Consider the following 18,617-nt stretch of genomic DNA (forward strand, 5'->3'; position numbering starts at 1 on the left):
TGGATGTGGAACCAACCATCCACCCCCTTGGCTACATCATTTAAAAATGGAACCAAATTTGATCCCCAGTTGCTTAAGAAAAAAACAAAATCCACTTGCACTTCTTCTGTAACACAGCTTGGATGCAACTGTCTGAATGCTGTGGAGGTCTGGCCTAAGAACAGGAGTATAGGTTTTAACACCATCTTCTGCCTGTATCTCCTTTCCCAGAACTCGGGCCCACGGATGAAAGTTCCTCATGTTCAGATCTTTATGGCCTTAAAGGACAGCCCTGACTGTAAATCTGTAAGCTGGATCCTGATCCAAATACTTTATTCCTGTGAGCAAACCTGTTCCATGACTTACCATACTTATCACTGGATAAACATTTGGTAGAGAATGAAATTAAGTATAATCTCATTTACAAGGGTACAATTTGAAAAGCATTAGAAGGTCCCTCTAAGACTATTCCCCCACCCCTGCTCCTGAAAGCTTTTCACTATTCCTGGTTGTAAAGGATGATCATCCAAATGGGAAAATGGAAGGATGAACAATTAGATGCTAAGTCCTGAGATCTACATCCCAAAAAGGACTGGCTCTGGAGCCTGCAGATGCTGGGATCAGGGAACCAATTTTAAGACATTGGGATCCACAAGTTCATGGGTTACCACTAGCTAGTTCTCTGTTAAGTGGAAAATACTGTAAAAAGAACAAATGTTCTGGGCTCATCTTTCCAACATGGCCTCAACAGTGAGGCTCCTGTTGGAGAATATTATTTTAAGTTGTGTTTCTTTTGTTTATATTTTTGCATTTTTTTAACTCTGTGAAGCTGTATTACTGTGCCTTCCTAAAACATCTGATGGTCTAATAAAGAGGTGAATGGCCAATTGAGGCACGAGAGAGAAATAGGCAGGGCTGACAGACAGAGGGGATAAATAGGAGGAGAAATCTGGAAGGAGAAAAGAAGCAGCCAGAGAAGGAGGAGAACTCCAGTGGCCAGCCACCCAGCTACACAGCAAGCCACAGAGTAAGAGTAAGATTTATAGAAGTAAGAGAATGGGAAAAGCCCAGAGGCAAAAGGTAGATAGGATAAGTTAAGTTAAGGAAAGCTGGCAAGAAGCAAGCCAAGTTAAGGCCGAGCATGTATAATTAAGAATAAGCCTCCGTGTGTGATTTATTTGGGAGCTGTGTGGCAGGTCCCCAAAAGAACAAAAACACCCAACTGCAGGCTCCTGTCCAGCTTGTACCACTGTGTTCTCTCTCCCCTGGCTCCTTATGAGGAAACAACCATTTGCTATGACCTCCAGCTCCACAGAGAAAGCTGCTGTGTCCTAAGCTGCAGTACAGGGGTAACACATAAAACCTTTACCCCCCCTCTGTGTATTTTCTCTTCCTTCTACTTTTTCTTCTGGTAGTTGGTAGTAAGTGACTTTTGCAGTCAAGTGTCCCTTGTCCTTGGAAAGCTTCATTGTCATGGGAATTCTTGCTGGACTTTAACGTGCTGGATGTCTTAGCCCATAGCTTAGACTCTGAAAAGGCAGATACTACCCAAGGCCCACAATAGACAAGAATATACGCTCTCACAGTATCTGGACAGCTACCTGTTATTTATTTTGTTCTGCTGTTCAGCTTCCCTTTTCCATATTCAAGTTCATAAAAAATACAGAATTTTTTCATGAATTTGTGCATCTTCCTTATGCAGGGGCAGGCTAATCTTCTCTGTATTGTTCCGATTTTCGTATACATGCTGCTGAAGCGAGCACTCCACTTCCTTTGAATATGCTGGTAGACTTTGTCATGTTTCTCTGCCTCATTAAGGAAGGAAGCAGGATAGGAAGGAGCCAACAAGCAGGGAACAGACATAGAGAAGGGTATAGGATGTGATTTTGATAAGAAAGAGCAAAAAGAGCCAGGTGTGGTGGCACCTGCTTTTAATCTCGGGAGGCAGAGGCACTTGGATCTCTGTGAGTTCAAGGCTAGCCTGGTCTACAGAGTGAGATCCAGGACATCTAGGACTGTTAATAGAGAAACCCTGTCTCAAAACATCAAAAAAAAAAAAAAAAAAAGGAGTGGGGGCATAAAAAGAAAAGACAATATTTATGAACAAGGAAGGATTGCAGACAGTAAAGTGAGATTGCTGTTTTAAAGTGAAATGACTGGATTCTTTCCAAAATGGAAAAGGAAAGACGAAGGCAAACCAGAAACCTTAAGGATGTTGCAGGTCTAGGTAAGTGGACAATGAAACTTGAGGATTATATGTAACACACACACACACACACACATTTAAAGAATTCAAATTCCTTGCAGGGCAGTGGTGGTGCATGCTTTTAATCCCACACCAGAGAGGCAGAGGCCAGCCTGGTCTACAGAGTGAGTTCCAGGACAGCCAGGGCTGTTACACAGAGAAACTCTGTCTTGAAAAACAAAAACAAAAACAAAAAAGGGTTTAAATTTCATAAAGTCAAAACTCAGCATACTGATATAAAACAGAAACCCGGCTCTTTATTTAGAACAAGGAGGTTTTCTTAAGATATTGATCTGTTCTTTGTAACATTTATAAGAACCGGCTTAAAGAACAAATGTTTCATGCTTATCAAGATAATTACTGTGTTTTCTATTGTTTATCGGGCTTTTTTAACTGTGTAGGAACCCGAGTCTTTAAAAAAATCAGGGCCTATTTACATGTTTATTTTGAATGTTACAGAGAAGTTGGAATGAGGGCCCACCACTTCCTCTTTGGGATGGATGCAAGTTTCCTTGTGGGGGAGGGCGGGGTGTTCAACCAAAGCTTGGTGGTCAAACCTGAGGAGGATAAAGGGACTGAGAAGATATCCAGTATTTTGGTCCTTGCCCTGGAAGGTCATCCAGGACCTAGGAGGTAACATGGCACTAGAACTCTGTCCTGTTGATCAGAGAGGCGTGGGGTCACCAGGGGTTAGATGCCAATGGTGCACATCCTGTAAAGAGGAGAGTCACCCAGGGAAGAAATGTCCCCTCTGTGTCCCAGAGAAACCACATGTCAGCAAGATCCTGATACCTCAGCAAAGAGACAGAGGAGCACCTTCAAACCCCCAGAGAGTAACTCTACTGAGTCAGGATTGTCTTAACAGTAAAAGAAGGAAAGATTGTCAGCCACCTGCATGGTCTCAAACACCCAGCAGGAAAGTGTAACTCAAGAGTGAAGTTAGGGCCAGTGAGAAGGCTTAGCAGGGGGTGGTGCTGCCCATCAACTCTGACTACCTGAGTTTAATCGAGTTTAATCCGTGGGACCCTCTGGGCAAAAGGCGGTTGGGTTGGGGAGAAGGTTGGGGGGCAGGAGGAGGGAAGAGGGGGATCTTTGATTGGTGTGTAAAATGAATGAAAAATTTTAAATAAAAAAAGAGAGAAATCAACTCCCACAGTTGTCTTCTGACCTCCACATGTGCTCTCTTGCTCTCCCCCTCCCCCCGCCCCGTATGTAATAGAAAGTAAAGTTAATTGATAATAGTAAAGGTTCTACAAGTGCCCAACCAGGCTTCTGACCTTGGCCTGGTTGAGCTGAGTGCTCCTAAGGCCCTCAGAGGATAGCACTTCTGATTGTCAGTTCCAGCCTACCTAAGTCCTCCAATGGCTGCCAAGCATCAAGGGCATTACTAATTTGGTTCACTTGTCCTTCAGAAAACCCCATTTTTCAGAAAGTGCTCATGGTGAGTCCTATTCAGAGCAGGCAACCAACTGAGAACTTACATATCTTCTTTAAAAGAAACCTCAAGGGCCAACGTCAAATGAACAACCTATGGACTCTTGATCCTAACTCCTGAGTTTGGAGTTTTCCTTATGGGATGTGTCTGATAATACTTATGCTCACTTGTACCTGTGCCTCACTAAATAAATCCTTTCTTGACTGCTTTGAAAATTCTTTTAAGATACTGTATTTTTTTCTGTTAAACTAATTTGTCAAAACAAAACTAATTTGTCTTTGAGTGAATGGAAATCCGCTCTGTTTAGGATCTCCTCTGTTGGGGATACTCTCTTAGGGGAATGTCACCACAGTTAGGTCTGTCAAACTCATTCTTAGGCTCAAGCTACAGTCTCCACCTTATTCCAATCTTCAAAATATATCCACTAACTTTTAGCCCTGGGACCCTCGGGGCGTAACTGGGTAGCTAGCACATACTCAATGGTCATAGCTCAATCCATCTCCCATCCAGGTTCCCTTTGCCTTATGGGGGCTTCCAGAAAAACAAAACAAAACAAAAACTAAACATCCAGATTCTCCTCATGACACAACAGGCTTTTGATTCCTGTTCTCTTCCCTCCTAGTTGTTCCTGTCCCCGGGTGCCTTTTTCTCACTGCTAGAATTTCCCAATCATTTCGTGGATGGATGCGACCATGGTTGGCCTCTATGTTCCTCTGGTAAACTGTATTTCACTCTGCAATTTTGGTCCCTGCTTCCTATAATGGCTGCCCTGGTTTGGTTCTTTCAGAATTCAATAAATTCAGCTTCAGGTGGTCATATGATGAAAATATTGATCCATCTCTCCTGGACCAGATCTTGAAGCATCATACTCTACACTAGATCAAACAGGACAAAATTTCTGTGGGACTTTCCAGCCAACAAAATATGCAGCTATTTATATCAACAGTTTATGTAACTGCCTTGGTTACCAACATAGACAGCAATGATACTGAATCCATAGGCAGGGTCTATGTCTTAGGAAGTTACTGAAGAAAGAGACATCTACTTTGCCCTCTTATAAAAATATAAGGGTCCATATTGATTGAGGGAGGGAATGAGACCAGGTAGGCAGATAAGACTAATTGATATGACTAGTTAGGATCACGCATCATCGTTGGCCATGGTAGAAGAAACAGCAGCTGTATCTTGGAGGCTGTGGCTTTTGACTGTCAAAAATGTCTTTTGGTGACTAAACATCCTTGATGCTACAATTGGGTTCTTCCCACTATATCAAAAACAGAGACTTTGAGGAATTTCCCAATTGCCACATTTGGACATTAGTGGAGGGTTTGCATGGTCAAAAGACCCTGACTTCATTATAATATAATTTGCATTGCAACTCTGTCCTCCTGCCTCCCCAGAGCTTTTCAAGGAATCATGGGAAGAAATACCTTTAAAGGATGAATGGGTGCACCATGATTTGGGAGAGAAAAGCGTCCTCTTATTCTCATGAATATATCTCATATATACACTCATATCTCATATCACTTATATAAACCTCTTACAACCATAGCCAATCTGCCATCTCTTGCCGCTATCCCCGTCTCAGGACAGCCCACTGTAAGCACTCTGATGTGTATCATCACTTTGCTTTGCCAAATACACTTCAGCTTAAGGTGTTAATGTTTCTCAGCTGAATTCTTTCCTCTGAGAAGAAAAGAAACAGGAACTCTCTAGTGCAGTAACAGAATCACCCGCCCAAAGGCCACCTCTGAACATGTGCTCGAGGCTCAGCCACGAACATGCAACAGTTTGAGGGACACTTCATATCCAAATAGTACAGCGTCTGCAGCTTCTCTTCACTCTGCTGCTCTAACCAGGCATTGCTGCCCTGTGAAGAAACAATTTACTTCTACTCCACCCTCACGTGCACTGCCCAGGTAGAAGGGGTAAGACTCCCAGCCCTTGCTCTTCAGCGCCATGTTGGCGTCCTTTCTCCCTCGCCCCTTCACCTCTAATACTGAAGTCCACAGTCATAATGAAAGACGTACTCCCATCCTTATGATTAGCATCACTAACTCCCAAGCTCTCCCAACATGCTCCTCCAATCACGATTCTTCTCCAAAATCAAGCAGATCCCATGAACACTGTGGCTTCTCAGTACCTTGCTTTCCTCTTGTCCAGTGACCATGTCCCCAAACCAAGCTGTCAGTCCCACGGTCACACCACGCTTTGTGATGGGAATTCAGTGGTGTTGGTGATAGCCCTGGAGGTCCTAGCCCACTGGAAAGGAATTACTCATTTCTAGATAGCATCAGCTCCTGAACTACAGTCCCTCCAGAGCCTCAGCTCCAGGCACCTCACCTTCTGCCCACGAGCTTCTATATCTCCACCTTATTCTCTTTAGTACGAATACTCCAAATACCGTTCAGTCCCAACCTCCATTAAGCTGTCCATAAACTCCTGGTCCGGCACCTACTTATGACTACACTGCCCTCAGCATCCATCCACATCCCTACCCACCATCATCACACACATCCTCAAACTGTAAACTGACTCCAGCTCTCCAGCTACTCTGTGCCCACCCCTAGAAGCTGAATGTAGAGGATAAAACCCAGGACCACTCCAGCTAGGTTGTAATAATGCTCCTCAAAAGAGATCCTTGCACTTACATCTCTGCTTCCTGGACTCACTCCAACAAAGCTTTCCCTTCCACCAGTTGACCAAAAGTCACAAAAGACCTCCATGTTACTAAAACCAGAGGTGCACTTTCTGTCATCTTAAAGCAGTGGTGTTTGACGTGCCCTTCTGCTTAGTGTATGTGCTCTCTACCTAGCTTTCCATGGTCTCCATCAGCTTCCCTGTTCATTTTTACCAACTCTGTGAGAAAATACTAGCCTTTGTTCTATTTAAAGGTGATGAAACCGAGTCAGAGAGGAACCAGGCAACTCACCAGACTTGTCAATGGTAAAGCCAAGATCTGTCTTTCTCTCCTCCTTCCAGGTCTTCCCCCATCCAGTCATCCATCATCTCATCCATCCACTCTTCTAATCATCTGTCTCTGGGACTCCCAATCTCCTCAATGCTTTCCCCCCTCTGGCCATCTGCTTCTTCATCTGCCCGGGCACCCACCATGCAGCCACCTGCCCTCTCCTAAGAGACTCATCATCATCCATGTCTCCCACAGTGGGGAGGAAGCTGGAGACAGCAGGAGGCAGACACACTGGCATGCAACTTGGGTCTAGATATTTACTCAATGCTTCCAGATTTGGCCTTAGCGGCTCAGCAAAGGGGAGGGACAGGGAGGGGACACACAGGACATCCTTCAGTCACTGGAACTTCTGGAAGAGGCAGGTCTTGAAGTGTCCATTGCCAGTGATGACTGATCAGTTGGAACTGCAAGAGACAGACATTTAGCTCTTCATGCTGCAGCCTGAGCACCCACCACACCACCTCTTTTTCTGGTTTCCACTCTCCATCCTCACCATGAGGAGAAGTCCTGTGCTTTCCACTTCTCCTGGGAGACAAGCACATCATTGGTCTGGTCCCCGTCAAAGTTTCCACAGGCCCCACACAGCAGGGCTGCATGGTCATCACCGACCATCACATCCAGCTGCCCATCGGTTCCAAGCCGGACCTGGACCCCTGCCTTCTTGTGGACGAGCATGGCGCCATCAGGCATCCTCCTCACAGACACAGATGTTAACACATCAGCTGGGAGATCCACTCGGAGACCATTCACCTGGTGTAGGGGGAGGGGAAACGGAGACGTGAGACCTGAGTGACAATAGCTGAGGGAACACCACACTGGAGTCCTCATGCACAAGAACAAAGCAAAGCGGCAGGGACAGGTGCCGGAAGGGATGGGTCCTGGAGAGGAGGGTTACATGGAGAGATGGACAGGTGGGAAGACAGCTGGAGATGGGTGTCCACACACAGCTCACTGTGCATGCTCATGCTGCTCTAATGTAAAATTAATGAATGAATTTCTGTGTACGTTCATGCCCTGACACAGACGTGGAGGTCAGCTGGCACTTGTGGGAATTGGTTCTCTCCTTCCACCATGTAGCTCCAGGGACCAAATTCAGGTCCCATTGGCTTGGAGGTTCGCTTCCCCACTAAACCATGTCCCTGGCCCAATAGTAACTTATTAATCTTTGGAGAATATCTTTCTGTATACATTGATAAGGATAGAAAGAAAAAGTGTGGAGGCATGGATCAAAACTTCTCCACAACTTTCCAAGGTCTGGTGCAAAACATTCTTTACCAGACAGATAAACCAAGCAGGAATTCCAGACTTAGACTATGAAGTCCTAGTTTTTAAAGTGGAAGACCCCCAGGTTGCCTGTAAGTAACTGGATCTCCAGCAGAAGCAATTGTATCATCTCTTCTTGGAGGGCGAGTCTGAATGAAGATAATAATCCCAGCAGTGTAACAACCGTGGGACACTTTCAGCTTCTTATCAGAGGCTGCAGACTCAGCAGCCTTGTGATCGTTTTCCAACTTCTGTCTGTTCCCCTCGATGGAGTATGAGTGGCTATAGACGCTGGAAGCAAGGAGCTGAGAAGGATGGATACAGAAAAGGACACACAGAGACTCGGCGGATGGGAAGTCTTACCGGCTACAAGCTTTGCGGTAAGAATTGGTTCAGGCATGTCAGTGACCCAGCCCAGGGCTCTGAGGAGGGCTGAGTTTATTCACAAAAGCTGAGATTTCCTGGTACCTCCGGGCTATCAGGCTGTGATCCAGGTACTGGAAGAAGTGGTGATCTGGATGGTCTGGGTCCCTGGTCTGCTGTGCTTACAATCTCAGGAGGACAGCAGTGGCAGCCATGTTTGCCCATGCTAGGCAGACAGTGCCGATGTAACCAGCATCACTGGAAACTTGAAGTGTGCTCATACGAACCTCCCTGAACATATTTCCCAGGTTTTGTTGTGACTACTGCTGGAGGATGTGTGGACTCTGTGATTCTAGTAGGGGACTCCTGGGAGTCAGTGCCTGTGTCTCTAGGATTGCACTGGGCGGCTCCTTCCCTCTTGCTGGTTTTGCCTCCTGTCCTTTTACTGTAATCTTTCTTAGTTATTAGCACAACTCTACACTGAATCCTCTGAGGGAATCACGGTGCCTCCCTGCGAATGGCTCAGGGGGATCCCTGACATGTGACCTCAGCCTGGCCAATCATAGCATTCTATGCTTAAGATCACAGCGACAAATTCCAGGAGGGGACATATGGTCCAAACCAGCCTAGTGAGGTGCACACTGGGACTTTTGTTGGATGACTTTGTGCTCGGGTGGCAAAGATGGTAGACGACAGGCCTAGGGCAGATGCTGGTCATCTTTGCCCCCATAAGGGGAAACTCTGAGCATGAAGGTGATTAAGTGGTAAACAAGTCTGAAACCTCAGGTGTAACTCCTGACGGTGTCGCTGGGGTGTCTGGGGCCGTCTCTGGGTTTCCCAGATATGGAGCCAGTCCATTCGTTTCCCCCTGAGGCATTTGGTTTCCTGTCACTGGTAACCAGTGGAGGCTTGATTAAGATCAACAGCAAAGCTATGCTGTTACTCGAATGTAAGAACTCAGGCCAAGGAGAGGGACCCAGGCTGACCGATAGAGACAGGTACAAATCCAGAAAAAAGTGCAGAGACCTGGATGAAGGAGACAGACTGCAAGGCCACTGGGTAGCCAGGATGTTGGCCACTGTGACAGGAAGAAGGAAAGCCCAGGGAAGACATCCCTGCCCTCTGTGCCCAGGCTTACCCACACGCCCTTGCTTTGGGTCACAGTCACAATTCCATCCTCGAAGAAGATGTGGACTTTGTCCACAACATTGTCATTGCCTTGGCAAGGCTGGACATCAGCAACCACGCGGTACCAGGGCACAGTCTTCTGGAGTCCTGGGCATCGAGAAGAAAGCTCATAGACACCAGGGGAGCTGATGGCATTGTGAGCTCCATCAAAGGTGGTGAGGTTGGCCCCCACAGAGATGGAGCAGAGGCCACGGGCAGGCTGGCAGTTCCGGACTCCTCCTTGGAGCTCACAGACGTGGCCAGATGGGCAGCCAGCTGCATGGCATGTCAGGCCGGTTCTTGAGGAGCAGCAACAGCGCTCACTGCAGTCTGAGGTCATCAGTGAGGTGTTCACCTGTGCACAGAAAGGGTGGATTATGTGCATTTGCATGGGGAACCCATCAAAGCTCCCAGTAAGAAATGGTGTGTGTGGTAGAGTGTCAATGGTCCTTAGAGGCCAAGCAGTCTATACCATCACCACTCTGCCTCCCCCTTCAGATTGTGCCTGGTTACTGTGAGAACAAGCCTGAGTTAAGCCAACTGGAGAATGAAAGACCACATGGAGATAATGTTACGGGCTCAGGGTATTTGCTATGGTTTGAATATGGCTTGTCTACCTGAACTCATGCAAGAGTTTACTCCACAAAGTGTTATGTATGAAGAGGTTGGAAACCTCATGTTTAGAAGTGAGGACTTTGGGGGTGATTAGAATAATAAAGTCACCAAGGTAGAATGCCCACGATTAAAACATGGTGGCTTTTAAAGGAGAGGGAGGGACCACACATTGACAGAGGCATACACATGCTCCTGCCATGGCATCATGCGGGGGGGGGGGGGGGCTTCATGAAAGTCTGCATCATGAATGCTTTTTAGACTACTAGCCTCCAAAACTTCGAGCTTCATAACCCCATTTTCTCCACAAAGTAGCTTCCCTTAGCTGTTTTCTTACAGCAAAAAAGCAAATGCATTAGTCTAGAAACCAAACAAACTTCATGGGACCCATCAGGTGAGTATAATACACAAAAGCAAAGTGAGGAGGTAGAATCCTTGGCCCATACTGGAAACACACGGTTCTAAAAACAACTAAAACTGGCCTAAACAACTGATTAGAAGTGACTGGCAACACTGCACAGGCTGACTGTATATGTAGGAGTGGGCAGTACGTCCCCACAGTGTGCTGGTGTGAGAGCAGAGAGGACACTGCCCTAGGAATGCATTTCCGTGTGTAACAGGCTCCAGACTTTAACACAACTGACACCATGTTAGAGATACCATTCTGACCTTAAAACCCAGCACGTAGGCCCCAACGCCTGCCAACATGGAAATAAAGACCTAATCCATGGAAGAGACCTGGTCCATAGTTCCAGAAAAGTCCCTAAACCTTGCTTTTTGGTGTCTTTAGTTCTGCTTCTTACTGACTGAATTGTGACAACCAGGATGTGATTTTAGTACATAAAACACAGGGCTGTAAGACTTGAGGCTAAGTGATTTGGACAAGTTCCCCATGCAGATGCTGGCTGACAATAACGACTGGGTTTTCAGCTTTGTCTATGTGCTGGTCTCCAGAGGACTCACCTCAACAACACATGAACCTTCTCTGTGTCTCTTCCCTCACTAGCTGCTCCTTCTCCATGTCAGTGTCTGGCTCCTTCAGCTCTCACAGACCCCTGCTCTCTGGTCCTAGGCTCTGCAGATAGTTTTGTCTTCTAGCTACCTTCTACATCTGGTGATTTCATCAGATTCTATGAAAGCAATGCAGAGTCTGACCCTCACTTGGCCCCTGGCCCAGAGAGAAGTAATCGCTGTAGAAGACTTTACTGGAACAACTGGTGAAATATGGTTAAAATCTACAGATTAGATAATTGTGTTGAGTCAACATTGCTTTCCTGGTTTGGATAATTGTCATCTATGTCATATAAATACATTTCCTTATTTCTAAATGTGAGTTTAGGAGGCTCAGGTAGATGCTCAGGAGTAGGCTAAAAGGTAAATGAAGGGGTCCAAAACTGGGATGGGGAGCACAGCTGGTTGTGAGAGCCCTAGGAGGCTGCAGACCTAAGCCAGAGGATCCCTGATGGCTTCCAGGAGACAGTGAGACCCAAAGGAAGGAAGGAAGGAAGAAGAGTTTGGCTCCCTTCGCAGCTGGCACACATTGACTAGGAACAGTCTCTCTGTAAAATGGGAAGAACAGCAATCGTATCTCTCTGCTGGACTGCTGTGACTACAGGACGAATTAACATGTCAAACACACTTAGTCACACAAAGAGCTTTCAAAAAGCATCAGCAAGGATAAATTAACTCTTAAATCCCAGAGCACACTGTTGAATGATTGGTAGTGGAGCCACCCACTGCACTATTATAACTTCTGTTCTGTTTGCTGAATGTGATGCATGGGAGGATGAGGCCTATGCGCACTGGGTACCAGCTGTCCTGAGCATCAAATGTCTGTGGAGCCAGGATGCTGACTCAACCACTCTGCAGGTGAAGAAGTTCAGAGAGGGAAGGGTAGTGGAGGAATGCCCCTGCACCAAAGATAGCAATTCCCAAGTCCTGGGACCAAGCACGCTACTTAAACGGAAATGTGTGTTTGCAGTGTGATTAATGCTGTTTAGATGGGGAATTAATCCTGATCGTCTAGGTGGGGAATCCCATGGACGCTCATGAAAGAACTATACAGGGAGATATCAGGTCACCCAGAGAAGTGATGGCAGAGATTGGAGTGGTGTGGCCAAGCCAAGGAATGACCGAGGCCGCCAGAGGGTGGGAGACACAGGCAGAGATTTCCCTCCGGAACCTCTTAGACAGTGTCAGCTTTCCAGTGCTTCGACTTTAGTGCCGTGAGCTGGTCCTTGACTCCTGGCCTCCAGAGCTGTGGGCAACTAAGCTCTCTTGCTTCGACCTGCCGAGTCTGGGGTAACTTAGCACAGCAGACGCAGCTGGGAACAGGTGGTGGCCCCCGGTGTCCCAATCCCTGAACAGAAACCCAGAGCACAGCAGTTCTGAATGTCCCTCCAGCTCCCCCGCCCCTACTGCCTGCTTGGAGTCCCTGCTCACCGGCATATATTGGCCATTGTAGGTGCAGCCGCAGTTGTGGGCAGGAATGCACACACCCTGGGAGAGCAGGTAGTGATCGTCACACTCACATCCTTCAAAGCATCGAGTGGTGCATTGGGTGAGGCCAGAGAGGGCAGCACAGGAGCCCTGGCAGGAGCTCATGCACACAGAGTAGTGGCTGTGGTCGGGACACTGGAGAGCTGGAGGGAGAGGAGGAAAATCGATCAGCTAGACTGTGCCTTTAAGAATGTCTATTGCCCGCTCCCTGCTTCTGGCTCTGTGCCTGGCTCTGTTACCTCCATCTGCTTCTCTCTGCCACAACCCTGTCCTACATCAGGCTCAAGGGTGCATCCAGTTACCTTGAACAGAAATGTCTGACACTTGAATCAACATAGATCCTCAAAAACTGTTTCTCTCAAGCATTTGCCACAGTACAAAAACCTAACACGACGTTGTAGAGGACACAAGCGCTGAAGACCTTGTGCTAAAGAGCTCATGCCCAGTGCGCTAAACAGCTACGGCTCCAGTGATCACGGCTCAGGGTTCATTGAGAAAATCAGGCAGAGGCTTGACTGGGATGGGGAATCATAGGCAGAGGGTTGAGACAAGGACAGTAGAAAAACAGGCAAAACTCTGGGCTCTAACTAAGTAACCCCAGGATGGTGAGGCTGGCCTCTAATGGGCACTGGAATAGAGAAGAAGGATCAGGTTTGGGATGAAATGCTGCATTCAGATCCAAGGGTCACCAGAGATTACCCAGGAGGCCATGGATACACCAGCCTAGTACTCAGGAGGAAGTCCAGAGCTGGAGACAGTGTCTCCTGTCATCACTGGGACAGTTGCTATACTATGGAGTGATGATGGCCCTGTGTTTAGGTCCTGCCCCCAGAGGACTGAGGGAGAAATGGCTCTGCCATGAAACAAACGTCAGTGGCCACAGTCTTGTCATGCAGAGTCTGACGTGACTTGTTCCTGCCCTGCAAATTGGAAGTGTGTGGACCTGGATTGGGGCGTCTGTTAGCTGGAGCCTTGCCCTGAGGATGTGAAAGGACACAGGATCTGAGGTAGGGGCCAGTGAGTCACAACTCAGGACTCTTGTGGGCTCTCAATCCAACCAACTCCCTTCCAGGTCACTACAGAAAGAGCTGGGAACAGCTCTGGGAAGAGGTGGGTGGGAGGTCTGGGGAGGGTGGACTCTTGACTTGGGTCTGAGATCCCAGAGTCGCAAGTAAATGGGGGAAGGCACAGAGGATGCTGGAGCAGGGTTAGAGGAGGCCTGTCATGGGCAGGGATTTCTCCAGGGCCCAGGAGTTCCCAAGAGGGGCCCACAGACACTCACGGCAGAAGCTGTCTGTCCTCCAGGGCTTCACGGTTGCACCAGCTGCCTGGCAGGCTGCAGTGTATGCTGCCAGGCTACGGCAGAGGTATGTTTTGTTGCCCTTATGGGCACACAGGTCATACACGCATTGGCGGAAGTATTCCAAGGGACTCAGAACCTGGTGGCAGTCTTTGAAGGGACCTTGGGGGTCTCGGATCTTCCCACAGGCTTCGTTTTTCTCATATGATTTTGTCTCCTCTGCCAAGCACACAGGGCAGCCTTGGGGCCCACAACCTTCACCACAGCCCAAAGAGGAGCCAGGAGCTCGCCATGCCGCTCCAAAGTCCTCTGCACTGGGGGCTACTGTTCCATCGGGCAGCACAAAGTCATCACTCCAGTTCCCATTGAAGTTCCCACAGAGGCCGCAGATCCGTCCCCGGAAGGGACTAGGGATGGACATGAGGATGTGGGCATCACCATCAAAGAGAAGCTTCATTCCCTGGCTTGTCTGCAGAACCATGTTTCGGCCTTCAGCAGTCACAGTCACGTGGCCTTTCGTCACAGGCAGGACCACAGTTTCACCATCCACAGTCACCTGGGTGGAAGGGTCAGTTAGGATGAGGGGTGAGCACCTCAGTGTAAGGCACGTACTCATAGTTCCTGCATAGAGTGTTGTCTATCTCAGACCTTCTTGGAAGTCTTAGGAGCTAAAATCAGGCCCTGTTAAGCTCTCAGGTTGAGGCCATGACTACAACAGATTCTGAGATGGGACCTTTACCCACAATCCCGGAACTATTGGGGTGGGGCAGTGATATTCCCATACTCTGGAGCTCTCCAAGGTCTACTGAGACCCTATAGGGTGAGGCCAAGGTGGAGTCAGGTCCTACCAGAACTCTGGATAGGTTTGTGTCCACTCACCTGTGGTCCTTTAGCCAGGACCACATCGTGGCCGTCCACTGTAACCATCACACGTTGGGGATCGCCAGCTGAGTTCTTCTCAAGCACAATGGAAAACTCCTCCTCTCCAGGTTTCGGGTGACAGACTTGTGCCAAGACATAGGAGCAGGAGCCATGAAGATCATACACCCGTCCATCAAGGGTGACATAATGGATGCCCCCATTAGCCAGGCAGTGGCCACAACCGGTGGGATGGCAGGCCTGGATGCCATTCTCTATCCGGCACTCCTCGTAGGGCTCACAGTCTGCACCGTCCTGGCAGCTGACCTGGCCACCTGGCCCACAGGCACAGAGCCGCTCACACTCAGGGCCTGGGTAGAATGTGGCACCTAGCAGGTAGTAGCGTCCATTGTGGAGGCAGCCACACTGGCCCACGGGCACACAGGTGTCACCACTGAGCACAAAGCCAGAATCACAGACACAGCCCTCACGGCAGGTGGTCTCACAACCCTCTGGGGGCAAGAGGCTTGGGCAACTCACAGGGCAGGAGTCACCACAGAGCTGGTAGTGACTGTTGGCAGGACACTGGAGAGCTGTGGGGACAGAAAAAGGGAGAGTCAGGCAGAGGCAGTGGTGGGACCAGCAGGGCTTGTGTGTAAGAGGAGCCTGCGGAGACAGCCGGGGGGCTTGGCATGGGACTTGATGTAGAGCATGGGCGTGACCAGGTCTCCCTGAGAAGGGTGTGTCATCCTGACAAGTACTTCTACAAGTGACTGTCTGGGGGAGAGACGACATGCGTCTGACCAGAGCACACTAGAACCCACCAAGGCTGTATCGGTGAGCGCCTGACTAGGGGCCCAGGTGTGTGGGAGACCAGTCAGCCTGACTGAAGACGTGCGGACAGGACCGGGGCACCCGCTGGTCTCTCGGACATCCTCCATTTCAGGGTGCGACTCTGCCAGTGTGTATGTGAGTGAGTGACACTCACAGGGTGGACCTGACCCAGCAGATCTGCCTGAAGGAGCTGCCCCACATCTCCTGTTCAGTCTGCTTGGATCTGCCAGGGACAGGTCCTGATTCCAGCTGAGGGTGTCTGATGTCTGACCAGTGCGTGGCAGGCAGTGTAGCATCTCCCCAGGCACCGCTGGGCTACTGACACTTCTGTGTGTCTAACTGTGGGAGATGGTCCAGGGGTGTAAGTCACTTGGCCTCTGACAGGGTTTCTTACTGAGTAACTGTCACTGGGTCATATCCAAGTCCACTACCAAAATGAAGCTCCCAGAGGGGTCTGCACGCAGGCTTTGTGACTCTGGGTGTGTAGCTAGGTCCTTCCCTGCCCAGGTGGTGTTTTTCAGTATCGGTGCCAGGGTGTATCTCTGACAGGAGGTGGTGGGGATGGGCCTTGAGCTCCACTGAAGCACCAGGACTCTTGTCTTAGAGCCCCTGGAAAGGGTTGGGGGAGACCCTGTTTGTGTGGAGCCACACGGGTCAGTACTCACGACAGAAGTCTGGCTTCCTCCACTCTCCAAGTTGGGCCCCAGCAGCCTGACAAGCTGCCACATAGGTGGCGATGGCAGGACAGAGGCCTCCTGGATGGCCCTGAACCTGACAGGCATCCAGCAAGCAAGCCTCAAAGTACTGTGTGGGCGGCACGAGGCTGTGGCAGGGTGCCAGGGGGCCTTCGGGGGACGAGATTATGCCACAGGCGTCGGGGCCACGGAAGGGTTCCTGTTGCTCAGGTGTGCAGGGCTGTGGGCAAGGCTCAGTCGCGCACTGGTCACAGCCTGGAGTTCCTCCAACCTTCCAGCCCTCGGGTTTCCCGGCTACTGCGGACAGGTCATCGTTGGGATTTTTGTTGTAGTTCCCGCACAGGCCACAGAGGGCGCCTGCATAGGCTGCAGGCACGTGCAAGCGCAGGAAACTGTCCCCGTCAAAAGCCAGGGAGAGCCCAAAGGCAGTGTTCACCACTACATCTGCTCCACTTAGGTAAATGCTCAGTCGTTGGTCCAGATGGAAGGGCAGAGCAACGAACTCTCCGTTCACCTAAGGGGCGGGGAGAGAGTGAGAGGTAAGACGCACCGATAGTTTTGCATGTTTCCACCACTTATAAGATATGGGATTCAAAGCAGGTTACTGCCCTGCTATTGTTAAGGTAATGAGATGTGGTGCCATGGACTCTTTTGGTTTTGTTTATATTCTGTTTGTTGCCTCCTGTAACAAGGAATGACTATCGCAGGCTAGGCTTCTGCTAGTCTCTGCAGCCCTCTGACCTCAGTCCTTGAAAGCTGAATTAACAGAAGTGAACCACCCTCCTCACACCATCTCACTGGCTCTCTATGCTACCGTCAAGTAGGTGCTTTTGACAGTCCACCCTACAGAGGAATAATGGAAGGCGGAGCCTGGGGAAGACACTGCTTCCAGCCTCCCTGGTCCCACAGGCTGTAGGCTGAACCCAGCATCAGGCTCCTGCCAGGCCGGGAAAGGTGCTTTGGGGAATGGCCCATCCCTCATTCTCTCCTGTCCAGCAGAGGCTCCTGGCCCACAGCCCACTCACCTGCAGCTGCCTGGGCCAGCGGGCACTAAGGGTCAGGCTGAGGCCATAGATGCTCAGAGAGACAGTGCGGGTGTAGCTGACAGCCTGGCTGCCCCTGTGCTCATTAATCACAGTGACATTGAAGTATTCAGTCCCTGCGGGTGGCGCATGGCAGGGTGCACTCAGCAGGTACTCGCAGGTGCCTTGGAAGTCAAACCGGTGCCCATCTAGAGTGATGTAATGGGGATCACCCCAGGCTTGGCACTCAGCTGTGCTTGTAGGTTGGCAGCCGAGCTGGCCAGAGGGCAACAAGGCACACTCCTCACCCGGCCCACAGCTGGCAGATGTGCAGACCAGGGATTCACCTCCAGGTCCACAGTGACACCTCTTAGAGCAGGTGGCATCAGTCCAAAACTCAGTGCCTGGTTCATGGTACGTGCCGTTGACCCAGCAGCCACAGCCACCATCCAGCGGAACACACTGCTCAGCACTCAACACAAAGCCCTGGTCACACTGGCACCCCTCCACACAGGGCCCGTCACACGCAGCTGGGGTTGTGTGGCGTGCAGGGGGTGGGCAGCTGGCTGGGCAGGGTGGGCCACAGAGCTCGTAGTGGCTGTTGTCAGGACAGGCGATCTCTGTGGGTAGATGAAGGGAGAGAGAGAAATGAAGAACGGTGTTGGAGTGGTCTCTGGGGATGGAGTGGGAAAGACATCATCAGAGACAAAAGGGGACAGTCAGGGAGGGAAGCTGGGACACAGTAGAGCAGATGGAGTGAGATGGAGAGAGAGATGAGCTGGGACACAGACAGAGACAGCCTGTCTTGTATAATATTTAAAGGACCAGCCTTAATATTATACTTCCTAGGGGCTCAGGAGATAAACTATGAACTGCGAGAATTATTTTCAGGAAAAGAATCTAAGTACACCAAGCTCCTTAGTCCACTTGCTTTAATTTATCTGGGATAAAATCCTATCTACACAGCTTCAGTTCTGTTCTCGTGCCTAGCTCCTTTCTTGTCTGATTTCTCTCTACCTTTATCTACTGCTCCCTCTAAGTTCTATCTTAATTCTCTGGTCTTAATTCTGCCTCATCTAGGTCCTTTTCATCTCGTTCTTACCCAGCTAGTACTTCCCCATCTGACTCTTCCTCATCTTCCATCTCGTCCACATGTTCTCTCTGGTCAAAATCTTCCTTATCCCTCTCAGTTCTCTGTCCTCAAGTTCTCCACTCCTCTCTTCCTCTCTGTCTCCTTATACCCCTAAGTCCTTATCTGAAAATAAAACTGCCTTTTGATCCCTTTGACCCCTATCTCTAAGCTATTTCTGCTCCCACTGTTTCTGGTGAGTGTGCTCCATCGCTAGGCAACTTGGCTAGTCAACTTCCATCACA

General features: G+C 49.4%; 1 protein-coding gene and 1 non-coding gene across 2 annotated transcripts in view; both read right to left on the bottom strand.

The window, feature by feature from the left end:
• Positions 1-1,636: 1,636 nt before the first annotated feature.
• LOC131902862 (U6 spliceosomal RNA) lies at positions 1,637-1,742 on the bottom strand. The gene has a single exon (XR_009377144.1). It is a non-coding gene; the product is annotated as a U6 spliceosomal RNA (small nuclear RNA).
• Positions 1,743-6,873: 5,131 nt separating this feature from the next.
• Positions 6,874-18,617, bottom strand: part of LOC131924092 (IgGFc-binding protein-like) — a 36,447-nt gene continuing 24,703 nt past the window's right edge. Inside the window, exons 12-19 of the mRNA XM_059279316.1 lie at positions 17,247-17,863; positions 16,192-16,735; positions 14,714-15,285; positions 13,817-14,390; positions 12,478-12,677; positions 9,395-9,778; positions 7,124-7,380; positions 6,874-7,034 (exon numbers count right to left, since the gene is read on the bottom strand). Coding sequence (XP_059135299.1) covers positions 7,025-7,034; positions 7,124-7,380; positions 9,395-9,778; positions 12,478-12,677; positions 13,817-14,390; positions 14,714-15,285; positions 16,192-16,735; positions 17,247-17,863 — 3,158 coding nt within the window. The 3' untranslated portion in view covers positions 6,874-7,024. The remainder of the gene's footprint in view (positions 7,035-7,123; positions 7,381-9,394; positions 9,779-12,477; positions 12,678-13,816; positions 14,391-14,713; positions 15,286-16,191; positions 16,736-17,246; positions 17,864-18,617) is intronic.

This window comes from Peromyscus eremicus, chromosome 1 (assembly GCF_949786415.1).
Source record: "Peromyscus eremicus chromosome 1, PerEre_H2_v1, whole genome shotgun sequence".
Lineage (NCBI taxonomy): Eukaryota > Metazoa > Chordata > Mammalia > Rodentia > Cricetidae > Peromyscus > Peromyscus eremicus.